General features: G+C 55.1%; 1 protein-coding gene across 4 annotated transcripts in view; it reads right to left on the reverse strand.

Annotated features, from left to right (window-relative positions):
* Positions 1 to 679: 679 nt before the first annotated feature.
* Positions 680 to 20,119, reverse strand: part of MYH14 (myosin heavy chain 14) — a 90,164-nt gene continuing 70,724 nt past the window's right edge. For all 4 annotated transcript variants that reach the window (XM_042970328.1, XM_042970327.1, XM_042970329.1 and 1 more), the window contains 10 exons: positions 19,236 to 19,448; positions 16,810 to 17,022; positions 15,705 to 15,866; positions 13,002 to 13,130; positions 12,301 to 12,389; positions 12,082 to 12,205; positions 7,432 to 7,640; positions 4,600 to 4,708; positions 1,633 to 1,805; positions 680 to 1,490 (listed from right to left, as the gene is read on the reverse strand). In XM_042970328.1, coding sequence (XP_042826262.1) covers positions 1,334 to 1,490; positions 1,633 to 1,805; positions 4,600 to 4,708; positions 7,432 to 7,640; positions 12,082 to 12,205; positions 12,301 to 12,389; positions 13,002 to 13,130; positions 15,705 to 15,866; positions 16,810 to 17,022; positions 19,236 to 19,448 — 1,578 coding nt within the window. In that variant the 3' untranslated portion in view covers positions 680 to 1,333. The remainder of the gene's footprint in view (positions 1,491 to 1,632; positions 1,806 to 4,599; positions 4,709 to 7,431; positions 7,641 to 12,081; positions 12,206 to 12,300; positions 12,390 to 13,001; positions 13,131 to 15,704; positions 15,867 to 16,809; positions 17,023 to 19,235; positions 19,449 to 20,119) is intronic.

The raw sequence follows: 20,119 nt of genomic DNA on the forward strand, positions 1-20,119 counted from the left end.
AGTGGAGCTGGGTCTCCAATAAGAGGTTAGGGGCCGAGGGCCCCATGTTCCATATTGCCTACTCTGAAGCCAGACTGTGGGTTCAAGTTCTCAGTAGCTGTGTGTTCCTGGGCAGTCTCTCAACCTCCCTGGGCTGTTTCCACCACCCTAAAAGGGCAGGAGGGGGTGATCTGTTCATTCAGCAAATACACGAATCCCAACCACATGCCAGGCACTGTTCTAGGCGCCGGAAAGCAAAGGAATCATTCCTACCTCTAGGGGTTGTGCTCTAGGTGGAGGCGAGCTCCCCCGTTTGTTTAGCACAGCTATGCAAATGACCGCTACTCCACAGATGGCTCCACGGTCACCCTGTCAACTGCTTTGCAAAGACTTGAGGGTCAGCCGGAGTGCAGCATCCCTTCTGCCAGTTACTCACCGGGAGGCTTGAAGCAAGGCACGTCACGGCTCAGCCTCCGTTTCCCCATCTGTATAATGGAGGCAATAAGCGGGAAGGAGGCTGAAACGAGTTACTTCACATGAAAAGCTGGTACACAGGAGGCTCCCAACACTGCCAGCTGTGAGAACCAGCTGACGGCCCCACCTGCTGGTTCTGGACGGCTGCCCCAGCGGCCGAAGAAGCCTGTGACTCCCCCGCCCCATCAGAGATCCCCCGGAAGGAACACACACAGCGCCAAGGGGGTCCAGTTGGGGTGGGAGTTTATTTCTGCCAGAGCCTGGAGGCTGGGAGGATATGGGGCCTCTTCCAGCCCCCACAGGAAACTCCAAACCTAATTGTGATCACACAAGAGCAACCAGAAGGGGGGGGGGGGGAGCGGAACACATGGGGAAGGAGAGGGGGTGATGGGGGGGTTCCCTTCTCCCGCCCCTCTGCAAGGGTCAAAGGTTGGTGGAGACCTGGGGCTCCGGCTGCTGTCGCTCAGAAGTTCCGGGGTCAGTGGAGAGTGGAGAGGAGGAGGGGAAGAGGGGGGAGAGAGGGGGAGGAGAATGGGAACCCTGGCTTCGGAGGACAGGGGAGCCATGCTCCCTTGCTTATAAAGATCATTAACAACTTAAGGAGGGAGGGGAGCCCTATGGGGCCACAGCTTGCTAACTGCTCCCGGATTTCCTTCCAAGCGAAGGCCCTCCTCCACGTTGCCCTGCTCCCCTGCTCCCCTGTGTTTAGGGGTCCATGGGTCTCAGCCCCTGCCCCCTCACATGGGGTTGGTAAGTGCTATAGTGCCAAAGGCTGGCACCATCTTCAAAGTGCAAGAAGCCAGAGGTTGCGTTCCCGGGACGGGCGCCCCAGGGACCAGGGGCCAGGGAGGGAGGGGCCAAAGCTGGGGGCAGGGCGGGGTCACTGGGGCTGGGGCGCCGCCGGGGGCTCGTCAGGCTCCGGGGGTGGCGGCCCAGACCCGGGCTCCTCCTCCTCGATCTCCTCCTCCAATGGCACGCCCTCCTCCAGTCGGAAGACCTGGCGCACCTTGCGGGTGGTGAGGGTGAGTGGGCCGCGTCTGCAGGGGGGGCGAGAGACCAGGAGACGGGCGGGCGGTTCATTGAGGGGAGCAGGGGAAAAGTGAGCGGGAGCTACGGGAGAAAGAGCGAGATGGGGGCGGGGCTTATGGAGTGACGGTGCGCCTGTGCAGGTGACCCTACCGGAGCCGGTTCCTCAGCGTGTTCAACTCGCGGTTCATGGCCTCCGAGGACTCTGTGACATCTTCCAGCTCGTGCTGCAGCCGCCGGCGGACCGCCTGCGCCCGGGACGCCTCCTCCTCGGCTTCCTCCAGCTGTCGCTTTAGCTGTTTCACCCGAAGGTTGCCCTTCTCCACCTTGGTGGAAGCAGAGGTCCAGGTCAAGTCCGGGGGCGGGGGTGTCGGCCTCGCCCACTCCCTCAGCTCTGGGCCGCATCCCCCTGCCCCACCCCACCCCCGACTCTGCCCTGCGCTTGCCTTCTGTTCATGCTTCGTTTTGTTCTAGATCCTCTTGCCAGCCTCTACCCCAACTTCAAATGTGAGACTGTCCCCCAATGTGGTCTCAGAGGGGTCTTTCTATGTCCAGAGCTGACCCTGTCCCTCCCCTGCTCAAAGCCCCCCTCCCCCCGCCCCATGGCTCCCCAGTGGTGCTGGGACAAGGTCCCAGGCCCTCAGTGTGGCATTCCAGGCCCTGCAGGGTCTTCTTCTTATAAACCCATTGGTCAGATCATCTTCACTAAGACCCTCCCTAAACCCTGTCCAGGGAGAAGCCACATATGATCTGCCTCTCACCAATCCCTCTGGCCTCATTTCTTCTTCTTTTTTAAATGTTTATTTGTTTTTGAAAGAGAGGGCATGCAGGGAAGGGGCAGAGAGAGAGGGAGAGAGAGAGGATCTGAAGTTGGCTCCATCCTGACAGCAGAGAGCCCGATTTGGGGCTCAAACTCAGGAACAGTAAGATCATGACCTGAGCTGAAGTTGGACGCTTAACTGAACCACCCAGGTGCCCCTGGCCTCATTTCTTATCACTCAATCTTCCTGCTCCATTCTTCTCTCTAGCCACACTGCTCTACTCTTCACTCTAAACCCACCAAACTTATTTCCACACCCCAGGGCCCTTGTACCTGCTGTTCCCTCCGCCTGACTCTTCCTGTCCTCTCAGTTCTCAATTCATATGTCACCTCCTTAGAAGGGATTCCCTGCCCCACCCCACCACCCCCAACCTAGGGAATATTCCCTAAACCTCATGTCTCCTCTCTTCATTCACTTTTTTCTTCATAGCCCTTGTCACATCTGTAATTATCTTTCCTTGATTATAGGTTTGCGTCTTTCTTTTCCTATGCTACAAATGTGAGCTCTGTGAGGGCAGGGACCTTCTCCTTCTCTTTCACAGCCATATCTCCCATGCCAAGCACAGTAGTGGATACCCGACAATTGTGGGATGAATGGCAAATAAGACGCAGCTGAGCTTTTAAGGGCACAGCGACTCTATCTAGAGCCAGACAAATCTGGGATCTGATCCAGGCTCTGTCTCTACTAATTGTATGACTTTGGTAGAAACTATGTCCCCTTTTAAAGTTTCCATTTTCTCACCTGTGCATTGGGGCTGGTGAGAGACTGCAAGCATGTATTAAAAAACAACAACAACAACAACAACAACACGTGGCACAATACTTGGGGCACAGTCACTGCTCAATAAATAATTAAGAACAGGGGCGCCTGGGTGGCTCAGTCGGTTGAGCGTCCGACTTTGGCTCAGGTCATGGTCTCACAGTTCGCGAGTTCGAACCCCGTGTCGGGCTCAGTGCTAACAAACAGCTCAGAGCCTGGAGCCTGCTTCGGATTCTGTATCGCGCTCTCTCTCTCTCTCTCCCCCCTCCCCTGCTCATGCTCTGCCTCTCTCTCTCTCTCTCAAAAATAAATAAATGTTAGGGGCGCCTGGGTGGCTCAGTCGGTTAAGCGTCCGACTTCAGCTCAGGTCATGATCTCACGGTCCGTGGGTTCAAAGCCCCGCGTTGGGCTCTGTGCTGACAGCTCGGAGCCTGGACCCTGCTTCCGATTCTGTGTCTCCCTCTCTCTCTGCCCCTCCCCCATTCATGCTCTGTCTCTCTCTGTCTCAAAAATAAACATTAAAAAAATTTAAAAAAAATAAATATTTAAAAAATAAATAAATGTTAAAAAAATTTTTTTTTAAATTAAGAACACAGACTGCCGCCAGACCGCTGGGGTTTGATCCCAGACTCCATCTCTTACTAGCTAAGTAATCTGAACAATTTGCTTCCCTTTTCTGTGTCTCAGTTTTCTCACCAGAATAAGAGGGAAAATAGTAGTACCTAGGGTTCCAATAAGAACTAATTGTACTACGTGTTATGTCTGTAGCACAGTGCCCGTCACATAGAAAGCAGTCAATAGGGGAGCCTGGGTGGTTCAGCTGGTTAAGCATCTGACTTCAGCTCAGGTCATGAGCTTGTGGTTCGTGAGTTCAAGCCTCGCATCAGGCTCTGTGCCGACAGCTCAGAGCCTGGAGCCTGCTTCAGATTCTGTGTCTCCCTATCTCTCTCTGCTCGTCCCCAACTTGCGCTCTGTCTCTGTATCTCAAAAATGAATAAACATTAAAAAAAAAAAAAAGACGAAGAACTCAATAAACATTACACGTTGTTATTTTAGCTCCAGCCTAGCCTCTTGGTAGGGTTTAACTTCTTCCTTCTCCCTGGCTGTCTCAGCTCCCCACCAGGACCTTTCCTAGGTTCCCACAATTTACGGAGGTGCCTCGGTGGTTCAGTTGGTTAAGAGTCCGGCTCTTGACTTTGGCTCGGGTCATGATCTCACGGTTCGTGAGTTCAAGCCCCGAGTCAGGCTCTGTGCTGACAGCGCAAGACCTGCTAGGGATTCCCTCTCTCTCTCTCTCAAAATAAATAAACTTAAAAAAAAAAATCCCACAATTTACAGATGGCAAAGTCACTGATTCCAGCTCTCTGCTGATGCACCAAGCCCCAGGATGGTGTCTGCTCTCGGTCCCAGTCTGGCACCTGCACGTTATTTCTTGTGATGGGAACTCACTGCCTCCGCAGACAACACGTGCTATTTCTCTGTCAGTGGAAACCGCCCCCCCCCACCCCCCCACTGCTCCCCAAAGACGTGAGCGGCTCACCTGGTCCCGGAGCTGGTCGGCCACCCTCCGCTCCTCCTCTACCTGGAGCACCACCTCTTTAAGCCGCTTCTCAGCCCTGCGCACCAGCTTGCCGGAGAGGATGCGCTCCCTGGAGAGAGGAGTGAAGGAGACGATCAGGAGAGGGGCTCCCGGGGGCTTCTGTCCCCTCGACCTTGTCCAGTGGCCGCGTCCTGTTTTTGGAGCGGCCTCTTCCCTCTCTCCCACCCCCAAGTGGTTCCCACGGTCTACGTAGGCCAGACATGGCTCCCAGCCTCCCGACTCCAGGGCATCTCGTCCTGAACTTGTACCAAGACGCCGGGTGTTCCTGAAAGTGTCTGCATGCGTCTATCTATTCTCCATCCCCCACAGCGCCTCCCCCCAGCCTCCTCTCAGGGAACTGACCCACTGACCACCAGTCCCCGGGTCAGATCTGGGGCACTGTCCTCGCCCCTTCTCTCCTTGCCCCACGCCCAGCCTGTCAGTACCCAAACCCTGTCACATTGCCCCTCCAAACTCTGTCTTGTCCCTTCCTCTCTGTCCTCCGGCCCTCAGCTCAAGCCTCGTGCTCACCCACCTGGCCTAGCCTGTCCTTTCCCTCTCAACTCCCTTCTCCACCGTCCCTAGTGTCGATGGGACATTCTGGAAGCCCAGAGCTCCCCTCTCGGCTCCCCGGGGCCCCTTCTCCCCTTCCCACACACACACGCTTTCCCTGGACAGGCTCATCTGTGCCCCAGGTTTCCACACCCATCAACAGCCTTTTGTCTGCTAAATGTGTCTCCTGGGCTCCAGCCCCGACCCGCTCCCGGCCTCCCGGCCTCGGCCTCCCGCCAGACCCTGCACGCCCTTCCCCGCTGGGCTCAGCGCCTTCTCCCAGACCCGCTCCTCCTCCGGGTTCCCCGTCCTCCACCGAGATCTGGAGGCCAGACGCCGGAGCCATCCTCGCCTCCCCCCAACCCCCTAAAGCCCGCCCCTCCCCTCTCCCGAACTCCCCCATCCCCATGGCCCCGGCTCATCTGCGCTGTCCCGCGTGGACCATCACCCCCGGGGTGAAGTCTGCGTGACGGGGGCCCTAGCGACGGGTGGTGCTTGGCAGCCACGACTGGACGTCATAGCCCCAGATGTGCTGAGAGGCAGGCCCGGGGTGGGGGGAGCAGGAGGCTCCAGCCGTGGAAAGGGATGCGGGGGTGGGGGTGGGGGCTCCAGCTACAGATCCCCCGCCACTCCTTGCTCCCGGGGTGACTTTGAGCAGGTCACCGACACCCCCTGAGCCTCAGTGTCTCCATCTATGTAATGGGGGAGGGGCTTCCCCAGAGACCCCAAACTACATCTCCCATGAGCCCCTGGATAAGAACAACTCCCACGAGCGTCTGGGGCCAGTTCCCACTGCCTGTCCCTGAGACTTCTCACATTCATCATGCTCCCCAGTGAACTCAACATGTTCCCCCAATTCTCCCCAGGCACCAGGACTCTACCCCAAACCCTGTACTCTCCCCCCGACACCCACGACAGCATATCGGCCCCCAGTTCCATTCCTCTGCCCCCCACTCACGCTGTTTCACCTCCTCGTGTCCATCCTCACGGCCCCAGCCCCAGCTCAGGCCTCATTTCCTTCCACCTGGACCATCACCCAGCCTCCACCCTGGCCTCTCAGCTCCCAGTCTCTCTCTAGTCTGCTCCCAATTTGACCCCAGGGGGGACTTTCTACACCCAGCACTGGCCCTCCCTCTCTCTGGCTCACAGCCCCCAAGGCTCCCCATCTTCCCAGGACAGAGTTCCTCAGCCTGGCATTCAAGGCTCTTGCCTCTCCATCCCTCTCCTAAGTCACAGGCTTCTAGGACCAGTCACCCTCCTCCAGATGCCCTGGATGTCTCCTGTCTGAGTCCCCAGGGCCGCTGCTCTGCCTGGGACAGAAATGGCCTCAATTCTCACCTCTTCCTGTATCCACACCCTTTGCAACAGAACTTTACAGCTTCTCTCGCCAAGAGAAAGAATCTATTTCTCCATGCCCTTCGATCTGAGCTGGCCACGTGACTTGCCATGGTAACGGGATGCAACAGAAGTGACACTGGCCCAGTTCCGAGTCTAGGCCCCAAGAAGGCATTAACACTTTCCCTCACTCTTGGAACCTTGCCTCTGCCATGTGAACGATCCTGGGCCAACCTGGAGCAGAGACGGGTCGGCCTCGCTGTCCCAGGCAAGGCCTTGGGCATAGGAGAGCTCATCCAAGACCAGCATATCCATCTAGCTGACTTGGCTAAAGACGCATGAATGAAACCCCGGCACTCAGATCAGCAGAACCTATCAGCCAGCCAAAGGCTCCTGAGAAATAATAAATGGTAGCTGTTTGAAACCAGTAAAGCTCAGGCTTCTTTGTTATGCAGCTAGAGCTGACTGCTACATTACTGCTTAACTCCTATTTTTTTATTTTTAACAATATATTTTATTGGTTTTTTTAAATGTCTATTTATTTTTGAGAGAGAGAGGATGACCGGGGGAGGGGCAGAGAGAGAGGGAAACAGAGGATGCAAAGCAGGCCCTGCGCGGACAGCAGTGAGCCCGGGGCTCAAACCCATGAACTGTGCGATCGTGACCTGAGCTGAAGTCGCACGCTCAACTGACTGAGCCGCCCAGGCACCACTTAAATCCATTCTTAGTCGCAGTGCAGTTACTTACAGCCCAAAGCATCCTAAGTGAGATGGGAAATCAGCAGTCATAAATAATATGATGCCTTTTGGATGTTTCTAAGCCAGGTGCTTATAACACAGCTCTCCTCTGTCTCACGACCAGAGTGGGGGGAATCACCCTCCAGCCGTGCCCTCCTCTCCCACCTACCTGCTCTCCTGCTCCAGCTGCTCCTCAGCCTGGGACAGTTTCGACTCAAGGGCGGCAATGATCATCTTCTGGCGGGCCCGGGCCCCGGCGTCCTCCTCACCCAGGCGCCCCCGGAGCTCTTGGATCTGTCGCTCCAGCTGCTGCCGCCCGCTCTCCGCCTTGGCTGAGAAACTGCGCTCGGCTGACAACTCTGTAGTCAGCGAGTCCACCTGTAGTAGGGGCAAAAGCAGAACTGTCGTGGTGGGGTCTTGGAAGAAGGTGGTAGGTACATTCAGGCACCTCCCAGTTAAATGAGTCGACAACTGTTAAGTGCATAGCACAGAGCCTGGTACATACTAAATACACAACAGATGTTAGCACGTCTTTTTCCCGATTGGCGGATCAGCCAACAGCAGCGCCAGCACCAGGTTTTAACGTTTTGGGTAGTTTTTTTTGCTATTTTAGTATGTCCACAAGACTATCACAAACTTGTTTCAATGCTATGAACTCTACCTCTGATTGTGAAAGAGTCTATTGCAAGGGTTATCACACTGTTGTTTGCACCAGGATCATCTGGGGAGCTTGTAAAAAAAAAAAAAAAAAAGATGCAGACTTCAGGGTCCCACCCTCCAAAAACTCCGCTTGAGCAGATCAGGAGTGGGGTCCATGAATCTGCATTTTTTTTTAATTTTTTTTAACATTTTATTTATTTTTGAGACAGAGAGAGACAGAGCATGAACAGGGGAGGGGCAGAGAGAGAGGGAGACACAGAATCCGAAACAGGCTCCAGGCTCTGAGCCGTCAGCCCAGAGCCCGACGCGGGGCTCGAACTCACGGACCACAAGTTCATGACCTGAGCCGAAGTCGGACGCTTAACCGACCGAGCCACCCAGGCGCCCCTAAAATGTATTTTTTAAAGCTCATTTTGAGAGAGACAGACAGCGTGAGTGGGGGAGGGGCGGAGAGAGGAGAGAGAATCCCAAGCAGGCTCCATGCCTCGAGCAGAGCCCAACGCAGGGTCTGAGCTCACACAACTGTGAGATCAAGACCTGAGCTGAGATCAAAGGTTGGACACTTAGCCAAATGAGCCACCCAAGCGCCCCCAGAATGTGATCTTCTTTGGAAAACAGAGCCTTTGGAGCTGCGATGAGTTGAATTAAACGAAGGTTATGCTGGATGAGGGTGGGCCCAAAAGCCAATACGACTGGCGTCCTCATGAGGAGAGGAGTCCCAGACACATACGGAAGACACGGAGGCCAGGTGAAGACGGGCGCCGGCGCCAGGCGCCCTCATCTTTCTCTGAGAATCTGAGCTACGTCCTTCCATTTTCTCGCAGCACAAAGTCTTGCTGTCCAAAATCTGATGACCGGCGAATTTCCTTTTCCTTGTGGATTGCTTGCTCGTGTTTTCCTAGCCACCTAAAGGATTTCTGCCGCCTCTGACACACGCAAGTTTTACTCAGTATCGGTCTTGACGGGTCGATGTCCTCCGGTACTCAGCGTGCTCTTCCCGGATGTCGCTTCCCGCTGTATCGTTTCAGGAAAACTTTCTCGCACTACGGTCTTAGGTTATTCACTCTGTCTCCCTGCTTGGGTCTTCTCTGGGGACTCTCAGTACCGTACGCTGGGTCTTCTTTGCCTGTCTTCAATATTTGCAATTTTCTTGGAAATCCCTTTTTTGGCGTCTTTTAAGTTTCATTTTGATTTTTTAAATGTGTTAAATGTTTATTTATTTATTTATTTATTTATTTACTTACTTAGAGAGAGAGAGAAAGCATGCACGGGGGAGGGGTGGAGAGAGAGAGAGAGAGAGAGAGAGAGAGAGAGAGAGAGAGAGAGAATCTCAAGCAGGCTCCGTCCACACTGCCAGTGCAGAGCCTGACGTGGGGCTCGATCCCATGAACCGGGAGATCATGACCTGAGCCAAAATTAAGAGGCAGAGGCTTAGCCGACTGAGCCACCCAGGCACCCTAGTTTTATTCTGATTTTTTATAAAGTTCTCCTTTTCAACAACAGCCAACGATGTGGGCTGGGGGTGTGCCGGGGTGGCTTAGTTGGTTAAGCGTCCGACTTCGGATCAGGTCATGATCTCACGGTTCGTGGGTTCAAGCCCCACATCAGGCTCTGTGCTGACAGCTCAGAGCCTGGAGCCTGCTTCGGATTCTGTGTCTCCTTCTCTCTCTGTTCCTCCCCTGCTCACGCTCTGTCTCTCTCTCTCTCTCAAAAAATAAATAAAGATTTTTTAAAAATTAAAAAAATAAAGACAGAGGCCCTACTCTCGAGGTGTTTACATTCTGCTGGGGAGATGGACAGCATACAAGCAAGTAAATATATAATATAGTTTCAGGTAGTCATAAGGGAAAGGGAGGAGATCAAAGCAGAGAGAATGGAGGGGAATTGCAGGTGAGAGGGTGGCTGTTTCACACAGTACGGTCAGGGAAGGCTCTTACTGGGAATGAGACATGGGATGGTCTGGGGTAAGAGCTTTCTCTCAGGAAGAAGGGGGAAAGCAGGTGCAAAGGCCCTGTGGTAGGAATACACTTGGCAGAGTCAAGAAATAGTGAGGAGGCTGGTGCGGCTGGAGCAGAGCCAACCAGGGATGGAAAGGCTAGAGACAAGGTCTGAGGTAGCCAGGGACCACAGTGTGGGGCCTTGTTTGTGACTGGGGTTTCGCTACAAGTGAAATCATCACCCTGGAGTATGACGGCCTCTCCTACTGGCCTAGGTGCTCCCCAAGGGCTGAAGCTGGGGTCTCGCTCTTCTCTGAATGTCCAGCGGTGTCAGGGCATGTCCCCTGAGAAGTCTCAAAATGTGTTTTTAAAAATTAACGAGGGGATGGGGCGCCTGGGTGGCTCAGTCGGTTAAGCATCCAGCTTCGGCTCAGGTCACGATCTCACAGTTCATGGGTTCAGGCCCCATGTCGGGCTCTGTGCTGCTAGCCGGAGCCTGGAGCCTGCTTTGGATTCTGTGTCTCCCTCTCTCTCTGCCCCTAAATCACTCACATTCTGTCTCTGTCTCTCTCAAAAATAAACATTAAAAAAAAATTAAAAAAAAAGAACATCTTTAAAAAACATTAATGAGGGCGCTCTGGTGGCTTAGTCAGTTAAGTGTCTGACTTCAGCTCAGGTCATGCATGATCTTACAGTCTGTGGGTTCGAGCCCCGCATCGGGCTCTGTGCTGACAGCTTGGAGCCCTGGAGCCTGCTTCAGATTCCGTGTCTCCCTCTCTCTCTCTCTCTCTGCCCCTCCCCTGCTCGTGCTCTTTCTCTTTCAAAAATAAATAAATAGGGGAGCTCGAGGTGGGTCAGTCAGTTAAGCGTCCGACTTGGGCTCAGGTCATGATCTCACAGTCCGTGGGTTCGAGCCCCACATCGGGCTCTGTGCTGACAGCTCAGAGCCTGGAGCCTGTTTAGGATTCTGTGTCTCCTTCTCTCTCTGCCCCTCCCCCACTCACACTCTGTCTCTGTCTCTCAAAAATGAACAAATGTTAAAAAAATTTAAATTAAAAATAAATAAATAAATAAACATTTAAAAAATCAATGAAATAATTGGGGTGCCTGGGTGGCTCAGTCAGTTAAGCGTCCTACTCTTGATTTTTGCTCAGGTCAGGAAATCATGGTTCGTGGGCTCTGCGCTGACAGTGCGGAGACTGCTTGAGATTCTCTCCCTCTCTCAAAATAAATAAATAAGCATTTAAAAAAATTGACGAAGTCATGGAGACACAGGCCTCTCTTTGGAAATCCCATCCCTCCACTGTCTGCCTGGCAAACTCTTAACTTCCAGCATGACCTCTTAAGACATCTCCTCCAACAGGAAGTCTTCCCTGACAGCCCCCAGCCTCCATGCGGGGTCAGAATTCTCTTCTAAGTCCTCACAGTGTCTTGTGCTTCCTGCATTGTCACTTGTATTTCTGTATTGGGAGAGTCTGTCCCCTCCATCAGACTAGGATGTCCTTCAGGGCAGAGATCCGGAATGAGCCATCCCCAGGTCCCCAGCATCACCCAGAATAGGACCTCGGCCTCCAGAAGCCTCAGACAGTATTTATAAATAAATCTACAAATGGAAATATGCTTCTGCCTGCTTAGCTGCCTCGCTCCTACTTATGCTTTAAAACCCCAGCCAAATGTCCCTTTTTCCACATGCTTTCTTCTGATTCTTGCAGCGTTCTCTCCCTCCCTCCCTCCATCTCTCTGCTGGACTGAAGATACTTCCTTTTTTTTTTTTTTTTTGGAGAGAGAGAGAGAGAGAGAGACTGCACGTGAGAGACAGAATCTTAAGAAGGCTCCATGCTCAGCATGGAGCCCGATCCCGATGTGGGGGCTCGATCGCAGACTGTGGGATCATGACCTGAGCCGAAATCAAGCGTCAGACGCTCAGCTGACTGAGCCACCCGGGCGCCCACCTCCCGGACCAAAGATACTTGTATTATCACACGTGCCACCCTACCCACGTCCACGCAGTGGATGCGACCGCGTCGCAGTGCAGCGACCCACGTAAGTACCCTCGGGATCCAGCCCTTCATCGACGCCTACCCGCCTTGAGAACTCCTACTCAACCACTAAAACCCAACCCAGACCTTTCCTTTTCCGTTCTGCGCCGAATGAAAGGACTGGGGATGACGCTCCCGGGTCAGCGGGGCCCCGGGGCCGTCGGGGGGACAGGGCTGTGTCACCTGCAGGAGCAGCTTGCGGTAGCGGTCGCCCAGCAGCTCTGCGTTGCTCTGCTCCTCCTCGAGTTCCTCTTCCATTTGCCCCAGGCGCCCCTCCAGCTGCCGCTTCTCCTCCAGAATGGCTGCCCTGGGGACAACGGGAGCGGGGCGGGGAGGGGGGAGGTGAGAGGGCAGGACGGCGGGAGCAGGGCGTCCTGCCCCACAGTACCGCGGGCCACTCACTTGCTAAGGCTGCCGTTGGCCACCTCATCTGCCATCTCGTCCCGCTCCTGCTGGACCTGCCGCCGGGCACGATCTGAGGCGGCCAGTTCCTGGGAGGACAGGGACGGGTGCAGGTCAGCAGTGGGGGGGGAGCGGGGTGCTATCTGGGCACCGGCCTCCCTGCTCCTCACACCTCAAGGCTCCCAGACTTGTTTTCGCTGCACGTGAACATGCCATCCCTGGGCGAGCTTGGAACGAACTTCAATGCACGGGCAGGTGCCTCCTAAAAGCTGTCTCCTGAGCCCCTGACCCTTGTCCACCTCTCCCTTCCCGTCCCCAGGCCCCTCCCCCTCAGCGCCGCCTCAACCTGCTCCCCCTCCGGGTGCCCCCAGGCACCAGGCCTGACCCCCAGGTCCCTTCTTACCTCCCCTGCCCCCTTATCACCCCCAGCCCTGTCCATGTCGACCCTCTATTCTCTCTGCTTTATCTCTTCCCCGCGTCCCCACAGTCCCGGCTCTGGCCTTGTCCTCTCTCCCCAGACTTCCCGCCTCCAATGTCCCCCCTCCAGTCCATCTCCTTAATGGCACCAGCGCAGACCTGGCCGCCCGCTTTGCTCAGAACCCTCCCAGGGCTCCCGAGTTCCCCACGAGGCCTAGCCGGTTGGCCCCGCCCACCCTCACCGCCCCGCCTCCACCCCAGGGCCACGCCCATCCCGGCCTCACCTCCTGCAGCCGCAGCACCTCCGCCTCCAGTGCCTTGAGGCGCTTCTCACTCTCCCGGTTCTGGGCAAAGATTTCCTCCCGCGAAGTGCGTGACTCCTCCACCTCCCGCCACAGCTCCTTCATCTGGGCCTGGGCGGAACGAAGCGAGTGAGCGGGCGCCGCCTGGTCGTGACTCATGCGGGAGCCCGTAACGTCGCCTCGGCCCTGCGGGGGCTCTTCGGTTCCCGAGAGCGCGAACAAAACCCTGCAGCCCGGGGCCGCCGCAGCCAGTCCCTGGCTCGCTGTGTGACCCGGGGCCAGCCCCTCCCCTGCTCTGGGGGTTTCGGCAACCTCCAGTTTAAAAATGTAACAACTCAGGGGCGCCCGGGTGGCTCAGTCGGTTAAGCCTCCACTCTGGCTCAAGTCATGATCTCTCGGTTTCTGAGTTCGAGCCCCGCGTTGGGCTCCATGCTGACAGCTAGGCGCTGGGGGTCCGTTTCATCTGTTTCAGATTCTGTGTCTCCCTCTCTCTCTGCCTCTCTCTGCCCCTCCTCCGCTCGCGCTCTGCCTCTCGCTGTCTCAAAAATAAATAAAAGTAGCACCTTAAAATTTTAAGTAAGCCCGAAATGGGTGTTGTATTTGGACTCTGCGGTAATGAGAAGGATGGCACACACTTCCTGATCGCTTACCGTGGGCCAGGCCCTGTTATACGTACACACTGGCTCCCTTAATCCTACGACTCCAGTTGGTGGGGACTCGTTTCCTGGCCGGTGTACATATGGGGCAACTGAGGCACAGAGAGGTTCAGCAACGTGCCAAGGGTGGTAAGTGGCAGAGTCGGGACTTGAACCCCGGCCATACGGCCCCAGGGTTTACACTTCCAGCCACTTTGCTACCCGACCACACCACTGAGTGAGTAAAGATGCCATTATAAGAAGTCTTTCTTCCATGGCGCTTAAAGAAAAAAGACACAAACTAAACGTCCACCGCCATGAAAAAATAATACAAATAATAACCTACTGCGCAGAGAGGACAGTGAAGACAGCACTGGGCTTGGAACTAGCAGGACAATTATCATCACTGTCATTAATATTATTACTTGTTTGACAATAGCAGCTTTTCACTGCAGGCTTTTTCTCTCAGGGAAGACACGGTTGGGTAGGTTTACTTTTGGGGGAGGGATCCTTCTAGCCCAGTGCTGCCCAGTGGGAAGACATACATCGTTTTACCTTGTCTAATGGTCACACTAAAAAGGCAAAAAAGAAGTAGGTAAATTAGGTTGAACACTATATTTTTACATAGCCTCACATATCTAAAATATTATTATTTACTTCAATTTATTTGTTATTTTTTCAATTTATTTTTATTCTATTTATTTCAATTATTTATTTGTTTCTTATTATTATTAAATTTACAAAATTTAATACATTACTAATTGTATTATTTATTTATTTCAATTATTTATTTCAATTATTTTTTATTCAATTTATTTTTTATTTTTTTAATGTTTATTTATTTATTTATTTATTTTATTTGAGAGAGAGGGGGGGGGGGAGGAAAGAGAGGGGGACACAGGATCCAAAGCAGGCTCCTTGTTGACATCAGAGAGCCTGATGCCCGGTTCAAACTCACCAACTGCGATATCATGACCTGAACTGTGAGATCATGACCTGAGACGAAGTTGGAGGCTCAACCAAATGAGCCACCCAGGCGCCCCTATTATTTCCATTTATAATCACTATAAAAATTGTGCATATATATATATATATATATCTCATAACATATGACATAACATATATATATGCACAATAACATATATAGCATGTAATTTGGATTTCACTCCTACCACATCTTAGATGCCCAAGCCGCATGGGGCCGGCACCCACTTTATCGGACACTTAAAAAATGGAGTTTTTAAACATTAGACTTTCCTTTTTTAGAGCAGTATTAGGTTCAGGGCAACACTAGGCAGAAGGTACGGAGATTGCCCACACAGCCCCTGGCCCACACACGGAATCCGGTCATCAGCCTCCCTCGCCTGAGTGGGACGTTACAACTGATGGACGTACACCGACACACCGTTGTCATTAAAAAAGAGAATGAAAGGGGCGCCTGGGTGGCTCGGTTGGTTGAGCGTCCGACTTCGGCTCAGGTCACGATCTCACGGTCCGTGAGTTCGAGCCCCGCGTCGGGCTCTGGGCTGATGGCTCAGAGCCTGGAGCCTGCTTCCGATTCTGTGTCTCCCGCTCTCTCTGACCCTCCCCTGTTCATGCTCTGTTTCTCTCTGTCTCAAAAATAAATAAATGTTAAAAAAAAAAATTAAAAAAAAAAAAAAGAGAATGAAAAAAAGTTAAGTAATCTCTACTCCCAACGTGGGGCTCGAACTCACGACCCCAAAATCCAGAGTCGCATGTTTTACCTACGGAGCCAGCCAGGCGTCCGCCAAAAAAGAATTAAAAAAACAAAAAACCAAAACCAACCAGCTATGACTTTCACATTAGGGGAGGAACCCTAAGGCATTTCCATGTCAAAAATTAAATAAAGTGAAGACATTGGACCTAAACCCTAAGCATTTTAAGTAAAGGAAATAAAACATAAAACATAAAACATAAAACAGCAAGCGAGGCTTTGGGGCGCGGGTGCTTACAAAGCTGCGGCTCGCGGGGCCCAGGGGGCGGAGCGACAGCGGGCCCGGCTCGCAGGTGGCTTCAGCCTCACCCCTACCTGCATCTTGCGAAGCTGCTTCACCGCGTCCTCCTTGCCCTGCGCGGCGGCCGCGTTCTGGGCTTTCAGGTCCTCCAGCTCGACCTCCAGCTTTTTCCGGGCGGCCACGGCCTGGGTGCGCTGCTTGCGCTCCTCGTCCCGCTCCACCTCGGCATCCCTCAGCTGCGGGGAGGCCGGAAGGGGCAGGCTCAGGGGACACGAGGCTCGGGCTCCCTCTCCGTGCTGGTGACATGGATGTCCACCTGCCGGCCGCTGCCCAGGCCTCCAGCGCCATTCCCCCTGCCCTCTGCCTCTCTACAGCCCAGACGGATTCCTCCTCTCCGTCCCCAGGGCCCCAGCTCTGGGCTCATCCCCTCCCCCCGGCACCGCGCCCCCCCGCCCCCCCCCCGGCACCGCCCCCCCCCCGGCACCGCCCCCGCCCCCCGGCACCGCCCCCCCCCTCCCCGCCCCTGCTCTGCTCCCATCTCTCCCCTCCAGCCCATCCGGCCCCACCTCTAGAGGGTCCTTCTACCCTCAGAGTTGACCTGCAACTCCCACCCCTCCCACGCAACCCCCCACCCCTGACCCCTCCCCCACTCCCACCCCCCCACCCCTGGCTCTTCACGCAGCACGAGCCGGCTGCAGACCACCGGAAATCCCTTGACGGGTTGAGTCCTGAATGAACGGCGCAGACCACAGGAAGAGGGGATGAGTAAATGAATGAGGGAGGAAGGTCGTGGGAGAAGGGGTGTAGCAGGTCCGTGAGTACAGGGGCAGGCTCAGGGAGGGGGGTGCTGGGGAGAGGAAGTTGCCGGAAATGGAGCAGTTCGGCAGATGGTGGAGAGGAGGTGGATTGGTGGGGAGGCTGTGTGTGGGTGGGGGGCCTGTGTAGACGGGGTGGTGGGTGGCTGGGTGAATGGTTTGGGGGTTGACGTCCCATCGGGTATATCCGCCCGTCACTGGGACATATGTGTGGGTTGGTGGGTTATTGTGGGTGAACGCGCTGGGGAGCAGGAGGGTCCCGGGAAGAATGACCGAGCGACAGGTAGCTGAGTGTCACGTGACTTTCGGCCCCTCTTGCCTGCGGGCACCAGGCAGCCTCCAGCCCCAGCCTGACCGCTTGTACCTGCTTGGCCAGCTGCCGCCGCCTCTCCTCGCCAACCTCGTCACGGCCCTGCAGGTCACGTTCGTGCTGGGCCTTGAGAGCCTGCACGGTCACTTCCAGGCGCAGCTTGGCGTCCTCGGCCGCCGTCAGTTCATCCTCCAGCTCCGTCACCTGCGTTCGCAGGTCGCTGACTGTCTGTTCTGCCACCCGGCGGGCTCGCTCCATCTCATGCACCTGGTGGGGACGGGAGGGTGAGCTCTGGGCACCTGCGGCACTAGGGAGGGGGAGGCCAGGACCCTAGATCTAGCCCGGGGCAGAGTGAGGGAAGCTTCGACGGACAAGGGGGAGACAGCGGGTCCACGTGCACTTCTCCGTTTGCTCGTTCACTCACCATCTCCCTGACACCTAGTTCACGATGTGCCTCGATCTGAATCGTCCTAAAACATTTCACGAATAACCTGGTTGCAAGCTGTGTTATCTGAAGCCCGTGAGAGTCCAGCTCAAGTGTGTGTTAGGTCAGCTCTCACTCACAGTGGGTTATTGCCTCACGGGTTTTGTGATTTTTGCATCGTGAGCTCACTTCACTCGGGCTTCGTCTTCGGGGATCCTGTGCGGTCATGGGTTGAAGGCATGTCGCTCCAGAGGGAAGTGTTCATTTGTGCCAGACTCCCAGGAGAGCACCATCCCGTCTACTGAGATGTTTTTCTCAGCTTGGGCGGGGTGGGGGGGAGGGGTGTGTGTGTGGGGGGGGTGGGTGGTGAGGTTCCCAGAGCTTCTGGCGAGTTGTAAATTCAAACCCCAAACACCCTGTGAGGGCAGATCCGGGCTTATGAATTCTCAGATCCTCCCCCACTCCCACCCCCGCCCCATCCCTCTCTTTTAACTGTCACCACCTCAGAGAAGCGTCCCTTGACCTGTCAGGGCCTGTTATCCACACTCCTGGCCCCGAGCCCTTCCTCGACTCAGCCTTAGTCACAACGGTCATTTAACATGAGCTGATGTGTCTTTTTGTGCAACGCTCGCCCCTACACTGGACTGTGAACTCCACAGGACAGGGACAATATCTGCATGTCCCCACTGCCCAATGACCCGCTTGGAAATTCTCATCAGTGACCGGTCTCCTTCCTTGGAAGAGGCCAGCTGGTTTCCCCTCCTACTAGGCACCTGCCAATCAGCTTTGCTTGCTGGAAGGAATTAAACTTTCTCCTGTCAACACCCTATTTCCCACAAAGTAGGCATCTGGAGGCGCCACAAATAACTTGACAGTTTTCCGGAAGTAGAGACCTTAGTAGTTCCAGTAGGAGCTGGAGTTTTGGCTCTAGCCTCCCTGGGGCTACAGGCCAAGGGTAGGTCGCGGGGTGAGGGGTTCTCCCCAGGCCTGGCGGTTCTCTCCAGATCGTCCCTGGAGCGTGTGGAGAAGATAAAGCCTTTATCTGATGTGCCCACAAGAGGACGTTGTTTGGCAATAAGGAAGGACGTCGGGAGCGCGTGGGTCCAGGGCCTCACTGAAGTGCGTATTCTGTCCGGTGCCTCCCATCAGCAGTCATGGTGGCTGGTGCCCCTGGACCTGGCCTTGCGGCCACTCCATAAAAATATTTATTTATGTGTTCAATTTTAAAAAAATGTTTCAGTTACTTAGTTTATTTTTTCAGGGAGAGAGCATGAGTGGAGAGGGGCGGGGGGCGGGGAGCAGAGGATCTGAAGCGCCTTCTGCGCCGAGGGCAGACAGCCCGATGCGGGGCTTGAACTCGCGATCCGTGAGATCACGCCCTGAGCCGAAGTCGGACACTCAACAGACCGAGCCACCCAGGTGCCCGTCGGTGAATACGTTTACTGGGCAAACTTAAGGAAGGATGGGGTGAGGGGCGTGGCGGAGTTTTCAGAAGGCTGGGACACTGGCTGGGTGAGCGGGGACTGGGGGACAGGCGTAGGGGACTCCTCACTGGCCGGTGAGCCAGGGAGGAAGACAGAGGCCTGGGGAGGGTGGGGAGCCTGTCTGTGCTCAGTGGGGGGCAGGGTGGCTTCCTTACTTCCTGCGTGTATGTACGAACACAGGTGTCTGGAGGAAGATTCCCCTCACACTCTGTGTATTGTTTGCAGGGCGGGGGTGGGGGGCGGAGAGAGAGCACAAGTGAGCGAGGGGCAGGAGCTCACCCGATATGGGACTCGAACTCACAAACTGTGAGATCACGCCCTGAGCCGAAGCGGACGCCTAACGACTGAGCCACCCGGGCGCCCTCAGCGTGCGTTCCGCGAGCACCTGCTTGGGGACTGGCTCTCCTCCCACTCTGTGCGCGGCATGAACACGTGACTCTGACGGCTGGTTCTCCCCATGTCCCACGCGTGAGAGCACACACGTGTGTGTGCGTCTCCCAACGCGAGGAGTGCGTGCGCCGCCCACACGTGTGTCTTGGGGAGCGGCCCCCCGGCTCCCCCCCCCAACTCACGTTCTTGCCAACGTCATCCTTGCTGCTCAGCAGGGCCTCCATCTCCGCCCGCAGGGCCCGGTTCTGCCGCTCCAGCTCCTCCCGCGCGTCCTGCTCCTCCTCCAGGGCCCGGGTCAGGGACAGGGTCCGAGCCTCGCGCTCCCGGCCCTCCGCCTCGACCCGCTCACGCTCCTCCACCGCCCGCAGTACGGCCGCCTTCTCCTCTGCCAGGAGCTTCCGGGTGGAGGGAGATGGGGTGGAGGAAATAGATTAGCTGAAAGGAGTGTACAAGCGGACGGGGAGGAGGGAGCAGCCAGGGCCAGAGAGAAAGAGAGAAGAGACAGACGGACAGACAGAGGCAGAGACACAAGAGGGAGGTAGAGGGATTCAAGTTGCAGCTGTGCCCAGCTCCTGAGTGGATCAAACTGACGAGCCCCTCACTCTAGAAACCCACCAGACGAAAGGGTGTTTCTTCCTCCTGGGGTGGTGGTAACAGAGAGCAGGTACCTCATTTTTTTTTTTTTTTTTTTTTTTTTAAATTTTTTTTTTCAGCGTTTTTAATTTATTTTTGGGACAGAGAGAGACAGAGCATGAATGGGGGAGGGGCAGAGAGAGAGGGAGACACAGAACCGGAAACAGGCTCCAGGCTCCGAGCCATCAGCCCAGAGCCTGACGCGGGGCTCGAACTCACGGACCGCGAGATCGTGACCTGGCTGAAGTCGGACGCTTAACCGACTGCGCCACCCAGGCGCCCCAGGTACCTCATTTTTTACAATGTACTTCAGCCTTTGCTGTTTTTTGTTTTTTGTTTTGTTTTAAGACACAGAAATTAGCAACAAGAAAAATCGCAAGATCTGCCAAAAGGGAAGAGAACAGGGCTCAGAGTCAAGAGAAAAATCAGTCTG

Source organism: Panthera tigris, chromosome E2 (genome assembly GCF_018350195.1).
Source record: "Panthera tigris isolate Pti1 chromosome E2, P.tigris_Pti1_mat1.1, whole genome shotgun sequence".
NCBI lineage: Eukaryota > Metazoa > Chordata > Mammalia > Carnivora > Felidae > Panthera > Panthera tigris.